At 41.6% G+C, this 27,644-nt stretch overlaps 1 protein-coding gene across 1 annotated transcript in view; it reads left to right on the plus strand.

Annotated features, from left to right (window-relative positions):
* Positions 1 to 27,644, plus strand: part of KALRN (kalirin RhoGEF kinase) — a 694,022-nt gene that overhangs the window by 264,671 nt on the left and 401,707 nt on the right. Inside the window, exon 6 of the mRNA XM_052653860.1 lies at positions 9,990 to 10,112. Within this exon, the coding sequence (XP_052509820.1) occupies positions 9,990 to 10,112 (123 nt within the window). The remainder of the gene's footprint in view (positions 1 to 9,989; positions 10,113 to 27,644) is intronic.

Here is a 27,644-nt window from a genome sequence, read left to right on the forward strand (position 1 = left end):
ATGGGACATTCTCCAGGCAAGAATACTGGGGTGGGTTGCCCTGCCCTCCTCCAGGGGATCTTCCCAACTCAGGGATCGAACCCAGGTCTCCCACATTGCAAGCCAATTCTTTACTGACTGAGCCACCAGGATGAGCATTTAGCAAATATTAGTTGCTATTATTGTTGTTATTACCATTATTACTGCTGTTATTGAGAGAAGTTGAAAGTGAGAAAGGAGCATGGGGAAAGGGAAGACAAAGAGAGACTATGTACACAGGATTTGGCTGTGCAATCTGGATACCACACATACTAAGGAGTCTTCTTAGACGCCACTGAGCATTCAGACTCAAAGACTGCTATGGGCCACCTTTGGTACTGATCCACTCAGGACAATATAAGGTGGGAGCTGTGGTTTCCTCGCAGTACAGTCCTTGCAGCAGGCCAGCTCAGGTGCAAGGAGACAAGGTCCATGGTGGGCAGCCACAGAAGCTCTCACGGCTCGACAACACATGTCTCACATGAGCCAGTATCTCTTATAGCAACTCTATTGGCACAGCTTCCAGGGTTCTGGCAGTGGACACACCAGTTACAACAGTCACCCCCTTCAGGGACGATCAAGGGACATTATCCCCACCAGTTATTTATAGTTCATTGATAGTCTTTCCAATCCAGATTCAGTTTACCAGTCGGGAGTGGTTTTTTTTTTTTTTTTTTTTTTAACCATTGGCAACATGATTTAGTAACATGTTGGCACATACTATCTTTATCTGTTTCCAGGGAAACAGAACTAGGGTGTTAACTGAAGGTCAGATTAGCATACGCAAGGGGAAAGGGTTTTATTAACTCCCTGCTCACAATGGGAGCAAACAGGGACATTTGTTTTATAGAGAAACTGGACAGTTCTAGATGTGAGTAGCATGTTAGGATGTTAGATCTGAGATCTGGGAATTAGGGAATTGAGGGTCAGAGTGGGTAAGAACTATGCTAGAGCATCAATAGCATGTCTGCAGGTCAGAGATACAGCCTGGCCTGTGATATTGTTTGGTGCCCTGACTGATTCCTGAGGCTACAGTGCTGGGGTCTCCCAGGTAACCAGGCTGAGCCATCCTCTGAGAAGAGCTGGATTTATGGTGATAGATAAAAATGACTTCTTTCTTGTACCATATATACAACTATGCCTGCTGTCATTCCAAAAGCCTAAAGAAGAACAGACAGGGCCCAGAACACCTTCTCTCCTTCAGTAGGTATTTATTAACTGTCTGTCAGGCACAAGTCCCAACTACCTCCCTGTCTATAGACATCAGTGAAAGACTGTCTCCCAGAACCCTGAGCTCGTTATGGTCTGCAGGCCTGCAGGATACAGAAGAGGTGAGGTATCAAACTCCCTTCAGTAAGGAATTCTGGGGAGCTACAAACTAGGTCCACATCTTGGGGTCCTTTACCTTTTCTTTCTCTATCCTGCTTTGTAAAAGCAGGAAAGCTCAATCCTAGATGAGCAGATAATTGAAAACAAAGATTGAAGGGTCTTAAGGGTCCCTCAAGGTAGATGCCATCAAGATTTTGCATTCATTATGTCAGAAAGTCTGGAAGACCCAGCAGTGGCCACAAGAGAAAGGTCAATCCTCATCCCAATTCCCAAGAAGGGTCAGTGCAGTTCAGCTCAGTTCAGTCGCTCAGTCGTGTCCGACTCTTTGCGACCCCATGAATTGCAGCACTCCAGGCCTCCCTGTCCATCACCAACTCCCAGAGTTCACTCAGACTCGCATCCATCGAGTTGGTGATGCCATCCAGCCATCTCATCCTCTGTCGTCCCCTTCTCCTCCTGCCCCCAGTCCCTCCCAGCATCAAAGTCTTTTCCAATGAGTCAACTCTTCGCATGAGGTGGCCAAAAGAATGTGCTAACCATCAGACAATTGCACTCATCTCCCATGCTAGAAAGGTCATGCTTAAAATCTTGCATGCTAGGCTTCAGCATTATGCAAACCAAGAACTTCCAGATGTCTAAGCTGGGTTTAGAAAAGGAAGAGGAACTAGAGATCAAATTGCCAACACTTGGCTGGATTATAGAGAAAGCAAGGGAATTTCAGAAAAACATCTATCTCTGTTTCATCTACTATACTTAAAGCCTTTGACTGTGTGGATCATGACAAGCTGCGGGAAGCATACCAGACCATCTTACCTGTCCCCTGAGAAACCTGTATGAGTCAAGAAGCAACAGTTAGAACTCTTTATGGAACAACTGATTGGTTCAAGATCGAGAAAGGAGTAGGACAGGGCTGTGTGCTGTCACCCTGTTTGTTTAACCTATATGCTGAGCACATCATGAGAAATGCAGGCTGGATGAGTTACAAGCCAGAATCAAGATGGGTGGGAGAAACATCAACAACCTCAGATAAGCAGATGATACCCCTGTGATGGCAGAAAGTGTAGAGGAACTAAAGAGCCTCTTAATAAGGGTGAAGGAGGAGAGTGAAAGAGCTGGCTTAAGACTGAATATTAAAAGTAAGATCATGGCATCTGGCCCCATTACTTCGTGGCAAATAGAAGGGGAAAAGGTAGAAATAGTGACATATTTCCTCTTCTTGGGCTCAAAAATCATTGTGGATGGTGACTGCAGTCATGAAATCAGAAGATTGCTTCTTGGCAGGAAAGCAATGACAAACCTAGACAGTGTGTTGAAAAGAGACATTACTCTGCCAACAAAGGTCTGTATAGTCAAGGCTATGGTCTTCCCAGTGGTCGTATATGATTGTGAGGGCTGGTCTGTAAAGAAGGCAAAATGCCAAAGAATTGATGCCTTCGAAGTGTGGTGCTGGAGAAGACTCCTGAAAGTCCCTTGGACAGCAAGGAGATCAAACCAGTCAGTCTTAAGGAAGATCAATCCTGAATATTCCCTGGAAGGACTGATGCTGAAGCTGAAGCTCCAGTGTTTTGGTCATCTGATGTGTACAGACAACTCATTGGAAAAGTCCCTGATACTGGGAAAGATCAAGGGCAGAAGGAGAAGAGGACATCAGAGAATGAGATGGCTGGACGGCAATGAACATGAACTTGGGCAAACTCCAGGAGATGGTGAGGGACAGGGAGGCCTGGTGTGTTGCAGTCTATGGGGTCTCAAAGAGTTGGACAAGACTGGGCTGTTGAATAACAACAACAAGGGTCCTAGGCCAGAACACACACATGGAGTCTGTGTGTTTCCCTGTTTGCCTGAAGACATATACCCGGGGTCAGGCAGAGTTGTGTGAAAGCAGAGTTGTAAAGTGGGGAAATTTGCCCTTGGTTCCCTCCCACTGCCATCTTAGGGCCTGTCTCTTTCGGTCTAGGGCTCCTCTGCCACCCCATTTTAGGATCCCATCCCTGAGTCATGCTCACAAAGGACCTTGCTTTCTTAATGAACTGTTTCTGTGCCCGGGATAAACCAATTCTAGGAGGGGTTGCAGGAATGATGCATTTTAATAGGAGTCTCTCCTGGGTGAAAAACTGTTACGAGTCAAAGTGATTGAGTCTGTAATAGTGAAAGGTTGGGATATGGCAGAGAGGATGGGGAAGGGGGAGGGCAGGAGAGGGTTAGATCACTGTTCCAGTGTTTGGGCTACGCAGGGAGGCCAGGAGGGGACAGTGCCCTCAGGCATGACCCTGAGAGAACATGCAGGGCTTTGAGTCCTGTGTAAGCAAAGGCTCTTTCTTTCTTTCGTTCTCTCTTTCTCTCTCTCCTTCCCTCTCTCCCTCTCTTTCTCACCCCGTGTGTGTGTCAGGGTGGGGGCAGTGGGGAGATGCACAGGTGTCCTTGGTCTGTCTAGTGCCCTGTGGAGGTTCTGGGAGCATGTCTCCGGCAGGGGTGGGCTGTGGATGTTTGTGTATGAACTTCAGGTGTAATTTCCATGAGCCCACAGTGATTTTTCAGTAGGGTAAAGATTGTGCAATTTTAAATCTACACCTTTCATCTGTTCTCTGCTCTGACACAAACATTAGGGAAATATGTGCAATAGAATATGCTCACTATATAGATTTAAAAATCTATCTGGTATGTAGCAATGACCGAAGCATGAAATTCATTGTCTTATTTTAATCTCACTATTACGCTAAGGTTGAAATAGTGTAAATTGTTATCCCCATTTCACAGATAAGGAAACTGAGGTTCAGACCATTAATGGACTTGTCAACGTTTATAAAGCAGGTCGATAGTAGAACCCAAGTCTCCTGAATTGAAACTTCTTCTTTACACTATAACACACATAACATTTTGTTGTGGAATTGACTGCACAGCAAGTTTTCAGATGTAGCAAGCTTCTCGGACAAGGAGGCTGTTGGTATTCTTTAGGGCATAGGCATTCACGGATGGGTTAATGCAGTATACAAGCGGGATGCAGGGGACAACAGGTAATGCTGGAATGTGCATACTTAGAAAAGAAAATCATTTAGTTGTCTTCTGTCCTCTCAATCAAGTCATCCAAACCAGAATATGAGCAAATTAAAACCTATATAATTTAAATTACAGATAGCATAAAATTCTAACACTAGGTGGTAAGTTGGTTTGAAAGTTAAAACTCTAAATCAGATGCTGTTGCTAAATGTGGCAAATGAAGGAAATAAGTCCAGGATTATTATTTAATATCCTTGCTCTCTTAATAGCTTATGCTTTATTAAAAACAGAACAAAACAATAATAATCTTTTAGCTATCCCCATATTTAAAAGAAAAGGATAAAAATGTTTCTGTTTAGTTTCCTAGTTTGCATTTAAATAGATTCTATCATTTATTATATATTAAAAACTAGATTTTTATATTTTCACTGAGTTTTAGCCAGCATAAAAAATTACTTAGCAAAATATGAAGAAAAAAACTCAAGTAGCTTACATGTAGCATCCATCTTCTTAATGAGATGAAACTATGTTGGTTTCCAAACAAAGAGATAAAATTTCATTATTTAGACATGAACTTTCCTCCTGGAGGAATTTTGTTGTCTTTTTACATTTTGTGGAACCTACCATTTGCTGCTTCTCAAAAAAATAAATAACAGTGACAACAACAACAATAAACAGTTCAGAATGTTTGAAACCACTGTGGAGATATTTCCTTTAATTTTTTTCTTTAGAGTTTTGTTCAAGTGTCTAGTTGAAGTGTCTTCCAGAGAAGCCAGTTCAAACAGATCAAACATAGTGTCCTAGTTGGAAGGGAATTTAGAAAGGGTCAGCTTGTCTGGAGATCAGCAACCCCAGAACCCATGGCCAACTTGCTCATGCATTGCTTTCATTCACTAAGTATTTATTGAGAGAAGTGTAGCTGTTTGGATCAGCTGTCTCCAGGCACTGAGAGGGCAGGGGTGAGGCAGAGAGGAGGGGGCTGGGTACTAGGCCGTGAATGGCCTGTGAGGGACAGTGTCCTACCACAGCTGGAGCCTCATAGTGCCCTGGTGGCTGCCTTTTGAGGGGCAACTGCTCTGGGGAGCCTGGGCAGAGGAGGTCCTGTAGTCAAGGAGGCAGGGCAGTATCCCTTGAGCCTGGATCAGCAGACACTCAGTGAATGTGCCTTGGGTGAAATGAATAAAAGCCCATTGGGTGGGCTTCACTTCTCTGACCTGTTTGCCACCTGTAAATTGGGCCTGATGGAGGCAGTGAGATGATGTGTGCGAATGGACATTTCGAACTCTAAAGCTCCAGACAGATATCAGGGCTAAGACTAAGAAGCTGCCTTTCTCTGACTGTCAAAAACAATGCCAGTTTTCTCACAGACATTCTTTGTAATTAAAAGTTAGAAGTGTACTTTGTAACAATGAATATGTATTCTGATGCAGGAGATTCAATAAGACTAATTTTTATTTTGAATAGAAAAAAATGCTTTGCGTAAGTTTCCCAGTGGAGCCAATTGTAAGCCAGGATGCTTACTTCCATTCTGGGTACTACTTATCCCTTGCAAATGAAGAGAAGCACAGAAATGAAGAGACTTGCCCACAGTCTCACGGGTAGTTAGTGACAGAGCCAGGCCCAGACCCAGTCTTGTCCTCATCCTGCTTGACCGCACACCCACCTGGGAGTATACATGCACACACACATATTCTCTGCTGCCGGTTCCGCTGAATGCAGCAGAAATGCTGATGATCCTTTCAGGCAGCCAAGTTCAAAAAGGTGAGGGTTATATATTATTAGCAGATTCAGGCCCAGAGAAGACTTCAGACTGTCCCGAGAAAACAGCCATGTTGGGAAAACCCTGGTTCCTGCTATCATGTAGACTATCTGGCCTCTAGAGCAGGTGTTTTTCTCGCTGCATGAGATGAGTGTCACGTCTTTGGAGCACTGCATCTAGCCTCCAGCATAGCTGCCGTTCCCCAGAAAGTTCAGCCCCAGAGACTGCTCATGTTCTCCACTACGGAAGGCAGATGGGACAAAATGGCTTGGGCCCAGACCTCATCATGTGATAAGTCTGCTCAATGAGATGTGCACTTCCTCCAGCACTTTCTGTCCTCACCTGCCATTTAACTTGCTGTTGTCCCTGCTTTTCCCCCCTAATTGGCCCATGCTCAGCTCTCCTTGCTCTGTAGTCCAGCAGGGACCTGGCGCCAAGCAATCTAATAATTCTGATGCTAGCACATAACTCTCTGTTTATTAGCATATCTAAATAGTCATTTAGCAGAAAACACAAGGAAGGTCACTTCCAGGCCACTAGGATAGCCAAGGAAATATAAGGAGTGAGTTTATCCCAAGTTCTAAGGACTTCAAGCATTTCAGATTTTCATTAATTTTATTGATTCTTTCATCAACAAGAAAAAGAGATAGAAATTATTTTAAAATGAGGTTGAGAGGTAGAATTTTAAAGAACAAAAATTACACAATGAAATTCCTTTAGTCTCCAGGGGTGCTTGTCTTCTTCCCCTCTTGTCCTTAATAATAATTTTAAGAAACACCAACCATGTGCCACTGGTGTGGGATTGGCTATGGATGGCAGACCCAGGGTGTTGCACACCACCAGTACCAACCAGCCTCCGCAGGCTCCCCTGGCCTGGGACATCCATGGACAGTCAAAAGTGAAGAATACTACTTTCGCCCTTTGTCTGTGTAGGTAGCAGAGAGTGATCTGGGTAATTCAGAAGGGAGAATCCTCTCTACATCAAAGCATGCCCATTTGCCTTGGGAAGGTGGTTTGTTTATGCTTATGTGTGGGTTGTCATAGCCTTGATGTCTCTCTCCTGACCTCCAGACGAAACTCTTAACTACCCACAGGACACCTTCACTTGAAGTTCTCCCGAGCATCTAAAGCTCAGTTATCTAACATGGAACCGCGATCTCTCCTCCCTTACCCCAGCTTCTCACCCTCCTCCTGAGGTAGTACCATGGCACCTTCTTTCACAAGGACCCGGGGTGCTATGCCAGATACCTGACTATTCTCCCCTTCTCTCCAGTTGGGAGTCCTCAGTCCCTTCCTAGTAGCTCTCACTCTGCCCACTTCTCAAGCTCCACTGCCGTTCCCCACACCCAGGTTTCCAGGCTATCACTCTTGCTCCCCAGGATTACTGTAACAGCCTCCCAACCATTTTCACTGCTCCATCTCTCCCCTCCAGCCTCCCATCCCACACTGCTCCAAAGCTCACATCGAGCTTCACTGCTCAGCTCACAACCCTCCACTGATGCCTTGCTGCCCACAGTATATAGACCAGGTTTCCTGAAGCCTGTGTCCAGAGCTCTTCACGGTCCCATCTACCTCCTCAGCCACATATTCTCCTTACATCAGGTCCAGAAGCACAAAAGTGGTGATTTCAGAGCCCTTAGAACACTGGGCTGCCCCAGAGTTCTGCCCCTTTGATCTCCCCTTTGTGTGGAGCTTACATCTATCTCATTCATCTTCCCCTGGCTAATTCCTACCTGAGTCAAGGTCAACTCAGGTGTCACCAACCCTGGGAAGCCTTCTGTGCTCTTTCCTGTCTCCACACCACCAAGAGTGGGTGCTACCTTGATCCACCATCTTGACCTTTATCTTGATAGATTTCTTTTCAAATTGTGATCTTAATTGTCATATGCCAAGTTATACTAACATTATATCTGAGTCCATGTTTGTTTTTCACAATGGCATTTAAGCCACTTAACTCAAGAAGCACATATTAATCATTTTTGCCTTGAACAGTGCCGGGCATATAATGAGTATCTGATAAATGTTGGTTAAACTGAAAAAGTAAATTCATTTGTCTGAATTTGGCTTCCTTGGTGGCTCAGAGGTTAAAGCGTCTGCCTCCAATGCGGGAGACCCGGGTTCGATCCCTGGGTCAGGAAGATCCCCTGGAGAAGGAAATGGCAATCCACTCCAGTATTCTCGCCTGGAGAATCCCATGGATGGAGAAGCCTAGTAGGTTACAGTCCACGAGGTCGCAAAGAGTCGGACATGACTGAGCGACTTCACCTTCACCTTTGTCTGTTTAAAGGAGGAAAATGGAATGAGGCTGTAGTTCTGCCTCGAGGAGAGCTGGTGTGAATTTTGCAGCATCTCAGCTTGCGTCTCTGCTCAGTTCTTCCCTGCTCTTCTCAGCAACTGAACCACAGTCTTTAGCTCATCCCAAGCTACTGAGCGTGAGTTCCAGGTGTAGCAGTCCTCTTCTCCAAAGGTTTAACATCTTTCCTGGCTATATCAGTTGACTACTCTAGGCAGAAAATTACAGAAAATCCAACTTAAACCAGTTTGAGTAATAAAGAGGATTTATTGGCTCAGGTACTAAGGAAGTCCAGAGAGAAGGTGGTGATCAGGCAAGGCTCAAGCAGAACTCTGCCTTTTTCTTTCCATTATTTTGGCTACACCCTTTCTCTGCCCATTGACTTCTCCCTCAAGCTGCCACCAGAATTGTGACAGTTCAGCAATTTGAGGTGCAGGGTCACAATGACAGTATCAGAGGAAGAGAAGTTGTATCTATAGTACTACAGTTCTGTTTTCCCAGAAGCTTCCAGCAAACTTCCCTTCGTGTTTTATTATACTGAATTGAATAACATTCCTGTTTCCTACCAGTTTCGCTGGTGGCCCAGACAGTAAAGAATCTGCCTGTAATACACGAGACCTAGGTTCAATCCCTGGGTCAGGAAGGTCCCCTGGAGAAGGGAACAGCAACCCACTACAGTATACTTGCCTGGAGTATTCCTTGGACAGAGAAGCCTGGCGGGCTACAGTCCATGGGGTCACAAAGAGTTGGACATGTTTCTAAGATAATCCAATCAGTCAGGAAATGTCATACACTGATTAGCTTAGATCTGGTGTCCTGAGAAGCGATAACCCTTAGAGTGACCAGGCTTTTCCTTGGAACTGAGGTTCTGATCAGCTCCCCTAAAAGTGAGTGGGCCACCTGGGAAGGAGGTAGAAACCTAAATGAAAACCAGGTACAGAGCTGGGGGAGGAAAATGGCTCAGTGCCCACTGTGCCAGGCAGTATTTACCCTACCTTTAAAATCCTCCTCTTCTGATTCCTCATGGCTTATAGCAGAAACCCTGAAATTGTGAGGCTCTGGGATCAAACGAAAAGTTGATTCCATTCAGAGTCAATTCAACGATGTGTGTGGTCAGGCAGTGTAAATGGGAGGGGAGTATATTAGGATGCTCTGTGGCTTCCGACAAGGGCCTCTCCTGCTGGTGCAGTAGGGGATACATGAAACCTCCCACCTGTCCTGTCCCTAAAGCATGTGTGTGTGGGGGGGGTTCTTTTGATGATTTTGAAAAGTTTTTAAAAGGGGAAGTAAAGGTTTCTAAAAGTTTTTAAAAGAAGAAGCTGATAGTAAACAGCTTTCTCCTAACTCTCCCTGGTCCTCTTACTCATTTTCTCTTTTTCCTCTAGAGTTTGTAAGGAAGCATCGAGGCTGATGGTGGGGCCTCCTTCTAAGGAGGGCTCTCCTGGGAAGCCAGGCTGGGGGCACCCCAACCCTGAGCACAATGTCTGGTCCTCACTGGGCACCAGCAGAAGGGCTGGTTTTCTTCCAGTAGCTCTTACCGTTTCTTGCTGTTGAACTCATAACCATTATCTGTGTTTTCTTTTCCCCTTCCAGATGTTTGACTGGATAAGCCACAACAAGGAGTTATTCCTCCAGAGCCATACAGAGATCGGAGTCAGCTACCAGCACGCCCTAGACCTCCAGACACAGCACAATCACTTTGCCATGAACTCCATGGTGAGTGCAGGCCTGTTTTCCTGGGGCAAGAGAAGGATGAGGGGGAAAGGGGTTGGGGTACAGAGGGTGGAAACGGACTTCCAACCTGAGTAGGAAGGAGAAGCTCTGAACATGAAGCCCTTTTTAGCATTCCATTTGCTAGCATGGGAACGTGTGCAGAGCATGCAGTGAGTCGGCTATTCCTGCAGCAGATTATGGCCCCGTTTCTGCCTCTGAACCCTGCTTCATGTGGTAAAAGGAATGTGCTGCGGTTGTAGAAGCTATCAGCCCTGTGCTGTACTAGAAGGGAGAGTGCCCCTTTCTACTCCACTGACTCCACCGACTGGCACGTGAGTCACTGAGCTGATGGAGAGGGACCTCAGTCTGTGGCACATTGGAAACCAGTGAGTAAACTGGGTTGTTGGACTAGAGAAGAGGAGCCTGTGAAGGGCTGCCTTGCAGAGAAGAGGTGGAATTGTTTCCTGTTGGTCTAGGAAGCAGAACTGTCCAGTTGGAGCAGGAGGCAGGACGTGGCTTGGGAGTTGGCTTGTATTGGAAGTTAGAGCCCCCGTGATGGGGAGAGTTCAAGCAGATGCTGAATTCAAACAGAGAGGGATACTTGCTGGCTGTAGTCATAGGAAATGTACTTCTCTGTGCTTCAATTTCTTCATCTGTAAAATCAGAATAATAATAGCTACTTTATATGATGGTTGGGAGGATTTAATGAATTAATTGTAAGGTGGCTGGAGATGTGCCTAGTACTTCATCCATTATCAGTAAGTATTGGTATTATGATATTAATGATGCTGATGATGTAGGAGTCTAGTCTAGATAATACCTATGATTCCTTGAAAAACTAACACTTTAGGATACTTATTTTTCCATGTGGTCACCCCAAGACTATGAAATCTTGTCTGCCTCTTTGAACCCTTTGTATTTGAAATGCCTGCAGCCTAAGTATGCCTCAACATCTCTCTCTCTCCCCTCTGCCAGCTCTTCCTACTTGTACTGCTGATCCAAAAGAATATCTCTGCCATTCCCCATATATCTGATGCCAGAGACACCTTATCATTTCAACTGGTGATGACAGGAGGAGGGCAAGTATTAGAAAAACATAAACCCAGAGGATCACAGAGGCCAGGAAGGAAGACAATTTCATTTTCTAAGGAGTTATTTTAATTATGTGATACACTGGACTTACTGTATTGAAGAAGAAATAACTCTGGCCTCAAGTTTTCAGTGTCTGATAAGGGAGATAACTCAGACAGTCACGGCGCAGTTTGATATGTGCTGTGATTGAGTTGCTGTGTGGGCTTCCCTGGTGGCTCAGTGGTAAATAGTCTGCCTGTCAATGCAGGAGATGCGGGTTTGATTCCTGGGTGGGGAAGATCCCCTGAGAAGGAAATGGCAGTCCACTCCAGTATTCTTGCCTGGGAAATCCCTTGGACAGAGGAGCCTGGCAGGCTACAGTCCATGGTGTTGCGAGAGAGTTGGACATGACTTAGCAACTAAACAACAAGAGATGCTGAGTGACTAAGAACCTTACAGTCTCAATTATTTAAAGCAATAGGGGTTTATTTCTTGTTCCTACCATGTACCCATCACTGGCTGGTGGGGGTTCTGCTCATCACAGTCACTCAGGGATCCAGGCTGAGGGAGCAGCCACTGTCTCAGATGCAGCCAGTGCCTCACTGGACAAAGCAAGCCTCCAGGCACATGTTAGCTCTGAAAGCTTCCACCTAGAAGTGGCACAGTTTACTACCTAACACCAGTCACATGGCCACATCTAACTTCGTGTGTGGAGATATATGGTCTTACCTCCAGATGTTGGGGAAGAGAGAGTGGGTACTTGTGAATAACCCTAATGGTTAGCAAAGGGAGTCACTGCGGGGTATCAGGTACAGATGAACAGCATGGGATTTGCATGGGAAGGTACTTCGGGCTGCAGAATAGAAGGCTGTGGGACCAGGCAGGGAAAACATCAATATTGACTGTGTTGTCAGTTTTGGCCACAGCAGTCTTGCCTTCATCTAAATGTAAAGACTCATTCCCTTCCAACTAGTCTTCTATAATTGTGTCTCATCTCAGGTTTGCTTTAGTCACAGAGGAACAAAGCAATTGATCACAAGTGATTAAGAATGTGAACTCAGATCTAGTCAGGTTTGATTATCTGTGTGCCTTGTAGATTTCCCCGGGTGAATTTTACAAATTCTGTACCAGAATCTTCATGTCACCCAACTGCCTGGCCCTAAGGCAGACAAACTCATTTTAATAAGAAGCAAAGACAAACATAATTAGAGAGGTAAGTCTGCTACCAAGCCCCTCAAAACAGTGAACTACAAGGTTAAATAGAAAGAGCCTTTGGCTTTGAATTATCTGCACCACTGCTCTTCTCCGTTAAGATGGATAACTGAGAGTTAATGACACATCAAAAACTCTTTCCTCTGACAAATTTACCTTTGATGTTTCCATTTTCAGGACAAAAAAAAAATTTAAAATAAGGGAAGAATTTTACTGAAAGGAAGCATCTTCTGGAACTGGGAGAGAAGAAGAGGAATTTTAATATGCAACAGCCAGTTAATATGTTCCGGCCCATCTCTAAGTGTCCCACTGCCATGAGTGCTTGCAGCACTCAGAGGCCCATTTAGCCTGATTATCCTGGCTTTCCTTTCCAGCTGCAGGCAGGGGAAGGGAAACCCCAGTGCTGTTTGATCAAATTGCCCAAACCAGTGCATTATAGACAGAGACCAGTGCCTTTGTTAACTGGGAGGTTTACAGGTTTGTTATTAAAAGGAACTTCCCCCAAATGGATGTCATCATCCCAAGCAGGTAAAAGAAGGGTATTACAGACTCCTTTTCTCTGGCCTGAGTGATGGATGTTGTTGCCAAGAAACAGATGAACTTAAGCAGCTACTGATGGAGCCCAGTGACTGTAGGAATGATCAGTTACTCAGGGGAAGTGGGAATGTGGGTTGTTCTGTAAATTCCCTGAGACATTTACATTTTGGTTCTTGGAACAGAACCTACACATATGCCACACATTTGTCCACTTAAAGGTGCATGTAGCATGCTTTGTTTCAGGCTACAGGTGAGTTGTTTGCTACTGAATCCTTATCATGTCATCTGTCTCTCCACTGGAACCTCTGTGGGACAGACCATCTCTCTTGTTCACCACTATATGCCCAACATCCAGCACAACATCTAATCCTTAATTATTTGTGGAATGAGTCAAGAAAGAAGTCATGAGGTTCTTGGGATCTTAAATTGGGAAGGGTGATCGATAAGCTTTAGGATTTACTACTGAAATAGGCCAGTGATCCCTTACCTTTCTGCGCAGTCACAAGCCCCTTTGAAATCTAATGAAAATTGTGAGTCTTCTCTGCAGAGAAATATGTGTAGATAACATTTTAAAGATATTAATATTTTCAGGGGATTCAAGGGAATCCTAAAGCCTATTGATCATCCTCCCCAATTCAAGATCCCAAGATCCTCATGACTTTTCTTCATTCATTCCAGAGCTAATTAAGGATTGGATGTTATGCTGGACATTGAGCATATAGTGGTGAATAAAAGAGAGATGGTCTTTCCAACTGAGGTTCCAGTGGGGAGGTGGATGATATTATACAATCTCATAAGTAAATATATAATCATAAATCAATAAGTCTTGTGTTGGAAGAATAGGGCTGCTATGATGGAGAATAACAAAAGAGGCTCCATTTAAATGAGGAGAGGTCAGGTACATTTTCAATTAATAATTAGTATTGACTTATTGTTCATTAATTGATAGTAATTATTGGTCTGTGAATTAAATGCTATGCTGTGCTAACTTGCTTCAGTTGTGCCTGACTCTGTGTGACCCTATGGACTATAGTCCATCAGGCTCCTCTGTCCATGGGATTCTCCAGGCAAGAATACTGGCGTGGATTGCCATTCCCTCCTCCAGGGGATCTTGCCCATCCAGGGATTGAACCCATGTCTCCTGCATTGCAGGCAGATTTATTACCATCTAAGCCACCAGGGAAACCTATGAATTAACTCTGTGAAGTACCAATTCTTCTTTATAACATAAGGAAGCCCTATGTATATCATTTGGTAAATCAAAATGATCTAGTTATAATTTATGTGTTTTTTAGGTTTTGTTTTCATGTCTAGTTTTATATACCAGTTAAAGACCCAACTCCGGCTGAGATGACCATTATTGAGAAATAATCGCATATCAGCAAATTATGGAAAAAATCAGAAATATCCTAGATTTTATCTATGAATTGGTACTAGTAAAGGGTGTCAGTTATTAACATGTGGAGAGTGTGGGAGTAATGCCCCACTGAGAATGGTCCGTGAGCAACTCTGAAAGAAGATGGTTAAAAATGCTTGATCTTTGCCTTTTTGTTATAGCAAGATTTTTTTGTGTGTGTGCAGTTTCGACTGGGGAATCCTATTATACTTTTTTCATCTCCAATAATAACCTACCTACTAAACCCAGTAGATAAATATTCTCTGGCTTGTTATAGTGCCTCATAAAGCCAGATTTCCTGAGCTCTCTGGGGCCCTCCTTTTTCCTGATATGTCCTCTGTTGTGAAAGCCTTTCTTACAAATTCTCCTTGCCCTGAGTGTGGCCTCCTCCTCTGATGGGAGTGTGGGCAGATGGAAGTAGAGTTTGGGTTGTAATGTGCAGTAGAATCATTATGTAGCCATCTATGCTCCAGTCACTCATGAAAAAGACACTCAGAGAAGTACATACAAGCATAACAGTGTTATTTACAATTTTAATTAGCTGGTTCTTTGGGAAAAAATAAATTGCTAATGGTTTCTGTCTAGAGTTTTAAAATATGAAATGATATTCATTTTCTATGATTATGACTGTGAGGACTCATGTTAGTGATAACCATGTATAGCTGGGCAGTAGGAAGCATTTCTGCAGCAGCAGGTTGATAGCTGCTTTAATGCTATTAATTTGCTCACCAGAGGCACTAACTGTCAGTTGGTGGTGTGCAAATCAGACCAATTGCAACAAAGCCTGTGGCGCTCTCTTTGTTTTGAGGGAAAGTTACAAATAGTTACACCAAGGAAAAATCAAACCTGGTGCAAGAGAGAGAAAGATTCTGAGCAGGTTTCCTGACCCCAATTTGAGAAGCCTCACTCTGGGGTCTTCTGTCACCTTTGATTCTGCAGGCACTTTTCTACCCGCAAACAGACAGCAGCACTTCCTATAATGACAGTATTTCTAGGTTTTGGTGAAAACACACACACACTTGCACGCACACTGTAGTAATGTTTAATAGACAGGGTTTGACCCTGCCATAGCTGCAAAGTCTCTTAGTAGACACAGAACCTGCTGAAAAAGAGAAGAGACAGATTGCTGGTATGCTTTAGTCTTTTTAGTGCAATTTTTTTCCCCCAAAGAATCATTAGTGCACTTGCTAAAAGTGCAGATTTCTTTTTGGCTTCTACTCTTGGAAGACTAGAAAATCCTAGAAAATTCTAATCTCTGAGGGATGAGACCCCCAAACCTCCATTTTTCACAAGTTTCACTGGTGATTTTATGTACATATTAAAGTTAGCAAACTATTGTTCTGTAGACATGTATATGTATAAAATAGTCACGCCCTAAAATGTAGCATTATGTGTTCTGAAAGAGAGTCCACTTCCAGTATGATAGTGTGATAGAATGATGAGGAGCTATGCAGACTTACTCTCTAGTGAAAGTTTTGTTCTTTTTTTTTAAGATTCTTCTCCCGCATAGGCCATTACAGAGTAGAGTTCCCTGTGCTATACAGCGGGTTGGCAGACATATTTTAAACAAAAAGTCTCTAAAAATTTTCCTAAGTGCATACGACAAATGAAGAAACATTTATTCAAGAAAATTTACTAAAACTTGCTAAGAACAGTGAATCTGTGGTATTTGAACCAGGACCCTCTTTTCTCTCCATTTCCACCTCAATGAGATAGAAATTCTGCTCAAGACTAGTGCAACCAAGAACACAGGATCCCCTTTCTCCCTAGTTCCCAATTGAAGAACTCTCTTCTCAGATAGGACAATTCCTATCCTGCTCCAAGCTACCGGATGCTGAAGTTAAGTTTTAGGTGAGTGTGGCTAAGAGGTGGAGCATCTTCTTCTGCCTAGTCCCCACTCATGGAGCTGCTGCTGTATCATGGGCATAGCACTGCCTTGGAGTAGAAGCAAAATATAAAGCAGAGAGCCCCAAATCTTTTCCCAAAGCAACTGATTTTATTTTCAACAGAGGGTGGAGAAAGAAGTTCAAGCCAATAGCACTCTCAAAAATGCCCTTAGGGAAGTTATGGTGAGAGATAACTAAGAAGATTGCTAGAGTCATTGAAGATACAGGATTCATCTGTAGGCAGGTTAGTTTGCCAGAGAGAAAAAGACCTCCTTGGGTCAGAACAAATCTGAAATACTGGCCTCAGGAACTATCCCTTCAAAGGAGCTTGGATTTGATTGGATAGATCTGTGGAGCAATTGATACCCCCAGGACATTATGGGAAACAATAGAATAGTGATCAGGAAATTGGTGAAATTTAACAGCTTGATGTGGTCAGGGAAAGAGAAAGTTAAAGAGATGACTACAAAGACCAGTATCATCCCAGGGTGACTGTGGGCATACCCAATGCTGTACCCCATGAGGAACAACATCAGAGTTTCCCACTAAATAATAATAATAATCCAGCCAGTCACTAAACAAATAAGTAGACAAATAACAATAACAAGCCCCAGAAGTGGAGGAATCAGTACCCAGAGATGCTGCAATATGTTATCTAAAATGACCAGGTTCTAACAAAAAATTATAAGTTATGCAAAGAAACAAATATATGAATGGAAGTGGTGGGTGAGGGGACAAACAGATAAAAAGCACTTGCTGGAAAAAGCAAGAAACAGAAATACCTCTGATAGTCACCAGATACCAAATTTAACAAAGATTCAAAGTAGCCATTATAAATATGGGGATTTTTTTAAGTGTAGTGTTGCCTCCTGTGTCATAGACTAATTAACCATAGATGCATGGACTAATTTCTGGGGTTTCTATCTTGTTCCAATGATCTGTATCTCTATTTTTTTGTGCCAATACCATACTGTCTTGATTATTATAGCTTTGTAGTATAGTCTGAGATCAGGGAGTCTGATTCCTCAGCTCCATTTTTCTTTCCCAAGATTACTTTGCCCATTCAAGGTTTTTTGTATCTCTGTTATATAAATTTTAAGATTTTTTTCTGTTCAAGTTCTGTGGAAATGCCATTGGTAATTTGGTAGCAGTTGTGTTGAATCTATTGCTTGCCTTGGGTAGTATAGTCATTTTAACAACATTGATTCTTCTAATCCAAGAACATTGTTTATCTATCTGTTTATGTTATCTTTGATTTTTTTCATCTGTGTCTTATAGTTTTGGAGTACAAGTCTTTTGTCTCCTTAGGCAGATTTATTCCTAGGTATCTTATTCTTTTTGATGCAATGGTAAATTTGATTGTTCCTTGAATTTCTCCTTCTGATCTTTTGTTGTTAGTGTATAGAAATGCAACCAATTTCTATGTATTAATTTTGTAACCTATAACTTTACCAAATTTGTTGATAAGTTCTAGTAGTTTTCTGGTAGCATCTTTAGGATTTTCTATGTATAGTATCCAGTCAACTGCAAACAGCAAGAGTTTAACTTATTCTTTTCCAATTTGGATTCTTTTTTCTTTTTCTCCTCTTATTGCTGTAGCTACAACTTCCAAAACTATGCTGAATGACAGTGGCAAGAGTGGAAACCCTTGTCTTTTCCTTATTTTAGAGGAAATGATTTCATCTATTCACTGTAGAGTGTGATGTTAGCTGTAAGTTTGTCATATATGGTCTTTATTAAGTTGAGGTATGTTTGCTCTGTGCCCACTTTCTGGAAAGTTTTTTTTTTGTTTATCATAAATCGGTGTTGAATTTTGTCAAAACATTTTTATGCATCTATTGAGATGATCATATGGTTTTTATTTTTCAGTGTGTTACTGTCCTGTATCATGCTGATTGCTTTGTGGAGTTTGAAAAATCCTTGCCTCCCTGGAATAAATCCCACTTGATCATGGTGTTTGATCCTTTTAATATTTTGTTGGATTCTGCTTGCTAGTATTTTGTTGAGGATTTTTGTGTCTATGTTCATCAGGGATAGTGGCCTGAAATTTTCTTTTTTGTGTAGTATCTTTGTATGGCTGTGGTATCACAGTGATAGTGACCTCATAGAGTGAGTTTGTAAATGTTCCTTCATCTGCAATTTTTTAGAATAGTTTCAGAATGATAGGTGTTAACTCTTCTTTAAATCTTTGGGAGAATTCACCTGTGAAGCCTTCTGATCCTGGGCTTTTGTCTGTTGGGAATTTTTTAAATCACAAATTTGATTTTAGCACATGTAATTGATCTGTTCATATTTTGTATTTCTTCAAGGTTCAGTCTTGGAAGGTTGTACTTTTCTAAGAATTTGTCCATTTCTTCTAGGTTGTCTATTTTATTGGCATATAATTGTTTGTAGTAGTCTCTTATGATCCTTTATATTACTGTGGTGTCAATTGTAACTTCTATTTAATTTCTAATTTTGTTGATTTGAAGCCATTCCTTTTTTTTCTTGATGAGTTTGTCTAAAGGTTTCTTAATTTTATTTTTTCAAAGAAACAGCTTTTAGATTCATTAATCTTTGCTATTGTTTTTTGGTCTCTATTTCATTTTATTTCTGCCCTGATCTTTATGATTTCTTTCCTTCTACTAACTTTGGGTTTTCTTTGTTCTTTCTTTCTCTAGTTACTTTAGGTGTAAGGTTAGATTATTTGAGATTTTTCTTGTTTGCTGAGGTAAGATTGTGTTACTATAAATTTCCCTCTTAGAACTGCTTTCACTGTATCCCATAGGTTTTGGATCATTGTGTTTTGTTTTCATTTGTCTCCAGGTATTTTTTGATTTCCTATTTGACTTCTTCAGTGATCCATTGGTTGTTTAATAACATATTGTTTAATCTCCATTTAGGTCTCATCTGAATGTGAGACTGGACACTATAAAACTCTTAGAGGGAAACATAGGCAGAACACTCTCTGACATAAACTGCAGCAATATCTTTTTCATTCCATCTCTGAGATTAATGGAAATAAAAATAAACAAATGGAACATGGTTAAACTCAAAAGATTTTGCACAGCAAAGGAAACCATAAACAAAATGAAAAGACAAACCAAAGAATGGGAAAAAATATTTGCAAATGATGTAACCAACAAGGGATTAGTCTGTAAAATTTATTAATACAAAGAACTCATGTGGCTTGATATCAAAACAACCAACCTAATCAAAATATGGACAGAAGATCTAAATAGACCTTTCTCCAAAGAAGACATACAGATGGCCAAGAGGCACATGTAAAGATGTTTGACGTCACTAATTATTTGATTTGTAGAAGTACAAATCAAAACTACAATGACATATCACCTCACACCAGTCAGAATGGCAACCATCATAAAATCCACAAACAATAAATGCTGGATAGTGTGTGGAGAGAGGAGAACCCTCCTACACTGTTGATGGGAATGTAAATTGGTAGAATCCCTGCGAATAACAGATGGAAGTTCCTTAAAAAAAAAAAAATGGAGCTACTATATGATCCTGCAGTCCCACTCCTTGGCATATATCTGGAGAAAAACATGGTATGAAAGGGCTCATGTACTCCAGTGTTGATTGCAGCAATGTTTACAATAGCCAAGACATGGGAGCAACCTAAATGTCCATCAACAGAGGAATGGGAAAAGAAGGTGTGGTTCATACGTACGATGGAATATTACTCAGCCATTAAAAAGAATGAAATAATGCCATTTGCAGCAACATGGATGCATGTAGAGAATGTCATAGTGAGTGAACTAAGACAGAAAAGAGAAAAATTGTACGATGTTGCCTATATACGATTGCCAGGAGAGATATCAACAACCTCAGATAAGCAAATGATATCACTCTAATGGCAGAAAGTGAAGAGGAACTAGAGTCTCTTGACTCTTTAGGATGAAAGAGGAGAGTGAAAAAGCTGGCTTGAAACTCAACATTCACAAAACTAAGATCATGGCATCCAGTTCTATCACTTCATGACAAAAGAAGGAGGGAAAGTGGAAACAGTGACAGATTTTATTTTCTTGGGCTCCAAAATCACTGCAGATGGTGACTATAGCCACAAAATTAAAAGACACTTGTTCCTTGGAAGAAAAACTGTAACAAACCTAGACAGCATTTTAAAAAGTAGAGACATCACTTTGCAAACAAAGGTCTATATAGTCAAAACTATGGCTTTTCCTGTAGTTGTGTACCGGTGTGAGAGTTGAACCGTAAAGAAGGTAAATTGCCGAAGAACCAATGCCTTCGAATCAGAGAGTCCCTTGAACAGCAAAGAGATCAAACCTGTAAATCCTAAGAGAAATCAACCCTGAATATTCATTGGAAGGACTGATGCTGCAGCTGAAGCTCCAATACTTTGGCCACCAGATGTGAAACTCCGACTCATTGGAAGAGACCCTGATACTGGGAAAGACTGAGGGCATGAAGAGAAGGGGGAGACAGAGGATGAGATGGTTGGATGGCATCACCTACTCAATGGATATGAGTGTGAGAGGACTCTGGGAAATAGTGAAGGACAAGGTAGCCTGATGTGCTGCAGTTTATGGGTTCGCGAAGAGTCGGACATGACTTAGCGACTGAACAATAAATTGCTTATATGTGGAATTTAAAAAGAAATGACACAAGTGATGCCACAGAAACAGATTCAGACTTAGAGAATGAACTTGCAGTTAACAGAGAGAAAGGGTTGGGGGAAGGGATTTGGGATTGACATGTAAAACACTGGTATATTTAAAATGGATAACCAACAAGGACCTATTATATAGCACAAGGAAGTCTGCATAGTATTACGTAACAACTTAAATGGGAAAAGGATTTGAAAAGAATAGATCCATGTATATGTATAACTGAATTGCTTTGCTGTGTACTTGAAACTAACACAACATTTTTAATCAACTATAATATAAAACAAAAAGTTAAAGAATTAAACATTTTGCAGTTAAAAAAAATCATGGTGGAAATCCTCCCAAATATTGAAAAGCAATCTACACAGCCAGGAAGTTCAAGGAACTCCAAGTAAGATAAAGGAAAAGGATCCACAAACAGATTCATCATGAAAATACTGAAAGCCAAAGACAGAAAAGTTTTGAAAGCAGCAAGCGAAAATGAATTGTCACAAGGGAATCCCAATAAAATAGATGATTTCTCACCAGAAACAATGATGCCCAGAAAGACATAGAATAATATATTCAAAGTGCTTAAAGAAAAAAAAAAACTGTCAACCAAGAATCTTGTATTCAGCAAAGATACCTTTCAAATATGAAAATAAAATAAAGATACTTCCTCATAAACAAATACTGAGGAAATTTTTTGCTAGCAGACTTAACTGATGAGAAATAAAGGAAGTTCTTTACAGTGAAAGCAGGTGACCCAGACAGGAATCTGAATCCATACAAAAAGACAAAGAGCACTGGGAAAGGTAATTATATAACTACAAAAGACAGTATACCTGCACATTTTTTCTTCTTTCTTCTCTTCACTGATTTAAAAGTCCATTATATAAAATAATATGTGTATAATGTACTACTGAGCATATAACATACAGAAATGTAACATTTTCCAGTGACAGCATAAAGGATGGGCACAGGGGTAAAAGGGAAGATCTAGAAATGATAAATAAGGAAGTTGATGTAATAAGAACTATAGAGTTATATTTACTGTACTTTCTTATCTCAGCTTCAAAAGACGTGAAATTATAAAAAGTAATACAATCTAATGTTGGGTTTATAACACTGAGAGATGTAATATGTATAATAACAACATCACAAAACACTGGGGAAAGAGAATAAACCTACACAAGAGTGCCATTTTAATATCTCACTGGAATTGAGTTAGTATACATCTGAAGCTGATTCTCATGGGTTAAGACATTTATAGGAAGCCCTAGAACAACAGCTAAGAAAATAACAAAAAATATGGAGTGAACAAAAGTTAGCAGAATAATAAAGTGCTACATTATAAAATACATTATAAAACATAAAGCACTCTAGAAAGAACAGGGTTATAAAGGCAAACTTGTGACATATAGAAACAGGTAAATGGCACACATAAATCCAACTGTATCCATAATGACATTAACTGTGAAAGGACTAAACGATCTAATCTGAGGCAAGGATTGTCAGAATGGATTTTTAAAAAATGACATCCAACTATATACTGTTTATAGGACAAACGCTTTAGATTCAAGGTTATAATATGTTGAAAGTAAACGAATGGGAAAAATGACAAAACAGCAATCATAAGAAAACCCAGAGCGGCTGTACTAATAACAGACTTTTAAATAGACTTCAAAACAAAACAAAAACTAGGCTGTTTCCAGGACATGGAAGCAACCTAGATGTCCATCGACAGATAAATAGATAAGCTGTGGTACATATATACAATGGAATATTACTCAGCTATAAAAAGGAATGCATTTTAGCTGGGCTGGATGAAGCACAAGCTGGAATCAAGATTGCCGGGAGAAATATCAATAATCTCAGATATGCAGATGACATCACCCTTATCACAGAAAGTGAAGAAGAACTAAAGAGCCTCTTGATAAACATGATAGAGGAGAGTGAAAATGTTGGCTTAAAGCTCAACATTCAGAAAACTAAGATCATGGCATCTGGTCCCATCACTTCATGGGAAATAGATGGGGAAACAGTGAGAGACTTTATTTTGGGGGGCTCCAAAATCACTGCAGATGGTGAGTGCAGCCATGAATTTAAAAGATGCTTACTCCTTAGAAGGAAAGCTATGACCAACCTAGATAGCATATTCAAAAGCAGAGACGTTACTTTGCCAACAAAGGTCCGTCTAGTCAAGGCTATGGTTTTTCCAGTAGTCATGTATGGATATGAGAGTTGGACTGTAAAGAAAGCTGAGTGCCGAAGAACTGATGCTTTTGAACTGTGGTGTTGGAGAAGACTCTTGAGAGTCCCTTGGACTGCAAGGAGATCCAACCAGTCCATCCTAAAGGAGATCAGTCCTGGGTGTTCGTTGGATGTTGAAGCTGAAACTCCAATACTTTGGCCACCTGATGGGAAGAGCTGACTCATTGGAAAAGACCCTGAAGCTGGGAAAGATTGAGGGCAGGAGGAGAAGGGGATGACAGAGGATGAGATGGTTGGATGGCATCACTGACTCAATGAACGTGAATTTGGGTGGACTCCGGGAGTTGGTGTTGGACAGGGAGGCCTGGCATGCTGCGGTTCGTGGTGTCCCTAAGAGTAGGACATGACTGAGCGACTGAACTGAAAACTGAACTGAGTGAGATTGATGAACCCAGAGCCTATTATATACAGTGAAGTAAGTCAGAAAGAAAAAAACAAGTAATGTATACTAATGTGTTTACATGGAATCTAGAAAGATGATACCAATGAACCTATTTGCAGAGCAGCAATGGAGACACAAACATAGAGAACAGACTTGTGGACCCAGTGGGGGAAGGAGAGGAGGGGAAGAATTGAGAGAGCAGCATGGAAACATATACATTACCATATGTAAAATAGATAGCCAGTAAGAATTTGCTGTACGATTCAGGGAGCTCAACCTGGTGCTCTGTGACAGCTTTGAGGGGTGGGATGGGTTGGAGCAAGGTTCAAGAGAGAGGGGACATGTGTATACTTATGTATACTTATAGCTGATTCATGTTGATGTATGGCAAAACCAACGCAGTATTGTTAGGCAATTATCCTCCAATTAAAATAAATTAAAAATGTTACTGGGGAAAAAGCAGAACATTTGATGAAAGAATTACTCCATCAGGAAGATACAGCAATTAAAAGCATATGTGCCTAACGTGTAACACCAAAATAAATGAGGGAAAAACTGACCAAAATGATGGGAGATATACAATTCGAAATTAATAGAGACTTTGATACCCCAATTTTAATAATGATTGGAATACTAAGCAGAAGATCAATAAGAAAATAGTAGACCTGAGTGAAGAAATAAACCAAATTGACCTATAAAACACTCCATCCAACAACAGCAGACTATATATTCTCAAGAGCACGTGAAACATGTCCAAAATAAGACTATATATTAGCCATAAAACAAATATTCATAAATAAAAAGGATAAAAATAACATAAAATATGTTCTCAGACTACAATGGAATGAAATTAAAAATCAGCAACAGAAGGAATTTGGGAAATTATCAAATATGTGGAAATTGAATACTGCTCTCTTTAGTATATAATAGATCAAAGAAAAAATAAAAAGGGAAATTAGAAAATACCCTGTAGGCCTAAGGGTCCACATGCGATACACAATAAAGTTCAGGAACCATTGGACTCGATGATCTTTTAAGTTCAACCTGACCTCAAGCATCTTGGTTTCTGAGGTTCTAATCCTAAAGATGGAAGTAAAGCCATTAAAATGTGTCCTTCCCTGGCAAGAATGAATATGATCCAATGTTTTCTGTTAACACTGAGATTCCCTAGGGGAGGCCTTCTAAGGAAACCTGTGCTTGTAAAATAATACATGTGTCTCCAACCAGACCTTTTCTAACTAATCAGTTGAACAAGACAGCCTTGTGAATGGAGTTACCCTTTCCTTCCAACTCAGGAGAAGGATTAGATTTATTTTCTGATGTGCTCAGGATCCATTTGTGATCTATGCTTTTGGAACCATTGTTGACATTAGAATTGTCCAAAGGAAAATAAGTATGCTTTGGACTCAGAAAATAAGTCAACTGACACTATCCCTGAGGTCAGACTCTAAAGCTATCAATTAATTAGTCTGTGGAGTTGGGGGACTTCTCTTCAAGTTCAAGGGTATCCAGGGAGAAAGAGCATCTGTCTACTTCCTGTCTTTGCTCCCTACTCTAGCCTTTCCAGGTGCCCCATTTTCCTTTACCCACTAATCAGCCATGTTTTGAGGACTGGCTCCTTTTTAACCAGAAACAGAGAGAAGCTCCTTGACATAGGCAAAGAACCACCCTGTATTACTCAGTGTCGCTCTGATGTACAATGCTGGCTTTCCTCACCTGCTGCCCAGATACTTGGCGTGGGTCCCTTCCTGAAAGGCTTCTCTGAGCTGACCTGCAGGGCTTGACTGACTACGCAGATTTCTGACTTGTGGCTGGCACTGGCCTGGTTCAGCCTTCTCTCCTGATCATTCACCCCTCCAGGGCCCAGTTTTCCCTCTTCTTCCCCCTCACTCTTGGTTCTCTGCCCAACACCCCTGATTCCACTTTTCTAGCTTCAATCCACTGCTCTCAGAGGCCCTCTGTCAGCATGTGCCTTGCCCTCAGGATATTTGCTCTGCCCTCTGGGTTTTTGCCCCCTGAGCCTTGTAGCTCAGTTTACCCACACACTTTGACATACTCACATGCAGCCAGTGCCTGCTCTCTGCCAGGTCTGTAGCTGCCAAGGAGTTAACTTGTCTGAAATTCAGCCAAAGCTGACTCATGCTTCTTCTCTGAGGTTTCCTGGAGCCAAATGAAAGACGTGAAATGGTCTGTGAAACCTCATACGTCAGATGAGATAATGTATACGAAAGGGCTTAAACTGTTAGCATGACACAAATATGAAGTATTGATAATAATAATATGCAGGAGCGGCATTGCATATGTCTTTGGGACATGGCTGGTCGCCGACCAGGAGTACCAGATGAGGGACAGAGATGGATCAGGGACATACAAGCAAAATGTTTACAAATCAGAATATTTGAGAACTGAGAGGTCTGGATTAAATAATTAAATAGGCAAATGAGAAAAGGGCAGTGCAAAAAAAAAAACAGAGCTCAGATTTTGTGACACAATCAGAGGCCCAGAAATAAGGAAGTGCGTAAAGGATTTCCATCAGCAAGTCCTTTTGGTTCTACCCTCAAAATATATCCAGAATCTGGCCACTTGTTACCTACCACCTCCATAGCCATTACCTGTCTGGAATATTGTAGTAGCTCCACCTCCATAGCCATTACCTGTCTGGACTATTGTGGTAGCTCCTATCTGGTCTCCCTGCTTCCACCTTTGATTCCTTACAATCCACTTTCGACATAACTGCCCTAGTGATCCTGCCAAAAGTAAGGTACTTCACATCGTGTCACTTCTGTGCTCAAAATGCTTTAATGTCTTCTTGTCCTTCTCAGGATAAAAGCTGAAGTCCCTTACCGTGGTTTATAAGGCTCTCTGTGGCATAGACCCCCATTACCCCTCCAGTCTCATCCTCTACCACCTACTCATCTGCTCCAGCCACCCTGGACTTCTTGTTGTTTCTTGAACACTCCAAGGTAACTCCTGTCTCATGGTCTTTGCCCCTACTATTTCCTCTACCTGGAGCCTCTTTCTGGCTGTTCATTCTCTCACTTCATTCAGGGCTAAGCTCCAGTCTTACCCTCAGTTTCAGAGGTCAGCTTGCCCTGACTTCTCTGTCTTAAGTAGCGCTTCTCAGTTCCATCATACACTATCCTTTTGCCCACCTGAATTTTGTATAGCACCGAAATAGGTAATATATAATAGATATTACATTATTGTAATAATGACGCTTCCAAAATGTAAGCTCCACGAGGATAGGAGTTTTGCTTGTCTTGTTCCCCACTTGCATTGTTGGATGAATGGTTGAATAAACAAATAGGATAGCAGATTTAGTCTCCAATGATAAATCAAGATATTGAGGGTCAAAGAATTGTCTTAATCCTGAGCTTTACTATGGTCCTATAGAGACAGGGACCTATTCCCCAAGGTGACTGGTCTAAGATTTACAGGTTGTGATTTTTCCTCCAAGGAGGGAAAGGATAAGAAAAGTCCACCTGCCAGGCTCATGCCCATTCTGGAGCAGAGTTATTCTAGGCATTGCCAGGGCAAGTCAAGGGCCCCAGTGGGGAGACTTCAGAGAAGTAGAAATTCTTATTGAATTCTCTCTCCAGGAGACCTATTTTTCTGGAATTTGAGGTTTTTGGATCTTTGGGAGCAATTTCTCTTCATCGTTTCTCTTCTCTCTCAGGACATCTTTGGCCAGCTCAACTGCTTTCAGGTGGATGGTAAAGTAAACCAGCACAGTGGAAAAGAACACGGGCAGTTGGTGCTAACCATTACTCTGTATTTCCTTCCTAATTGTGAGACCATTGGCAAGTTATTCTCAGAACCTCACTACCTCGTCTGTAAATGGAGAACAGTGATAGTACCTTTGACAAACACAGACATTGTAAGGATGCAATGCGATCATGCATTTTAAGCACAACATTTGGCATGATGTTATGCTTGGCACATGTTCAGCTCTTATCGTTCTTAGGGTGGGAGTGCCAGAAGAAATAGTTCCCTTTGTTCAGGACAGCTCCTCACAGTTCCTGTCTACAGAGCTTCTCAAACTTTAATGTTTATACGTATCACTTGGGACAGTCTTGTTAAAATGCGGTCTTATTCAGAAGATTGGGAAGGGGCCTGAGATTCTGCATTTCTAACCAGTTCCCAGGTTGTGATGGTGTCTCAGACCAAGCT

This window comes from Budorcas taxicolor, chromosome 1 (assembly GCF_023091745.1).
Source record: "Budorcas taxicolor isolate Tak-1 chromosome 1, Takin1.1, whole genome shotgun sequence".
In the NCBI taxonomy this organism is placed as follows: Eukaryota; Metazoa; Chordata; class Mammalia; order Artiodactyla; family Bovidae; genus Budorcas; species Budorcas taxicolor.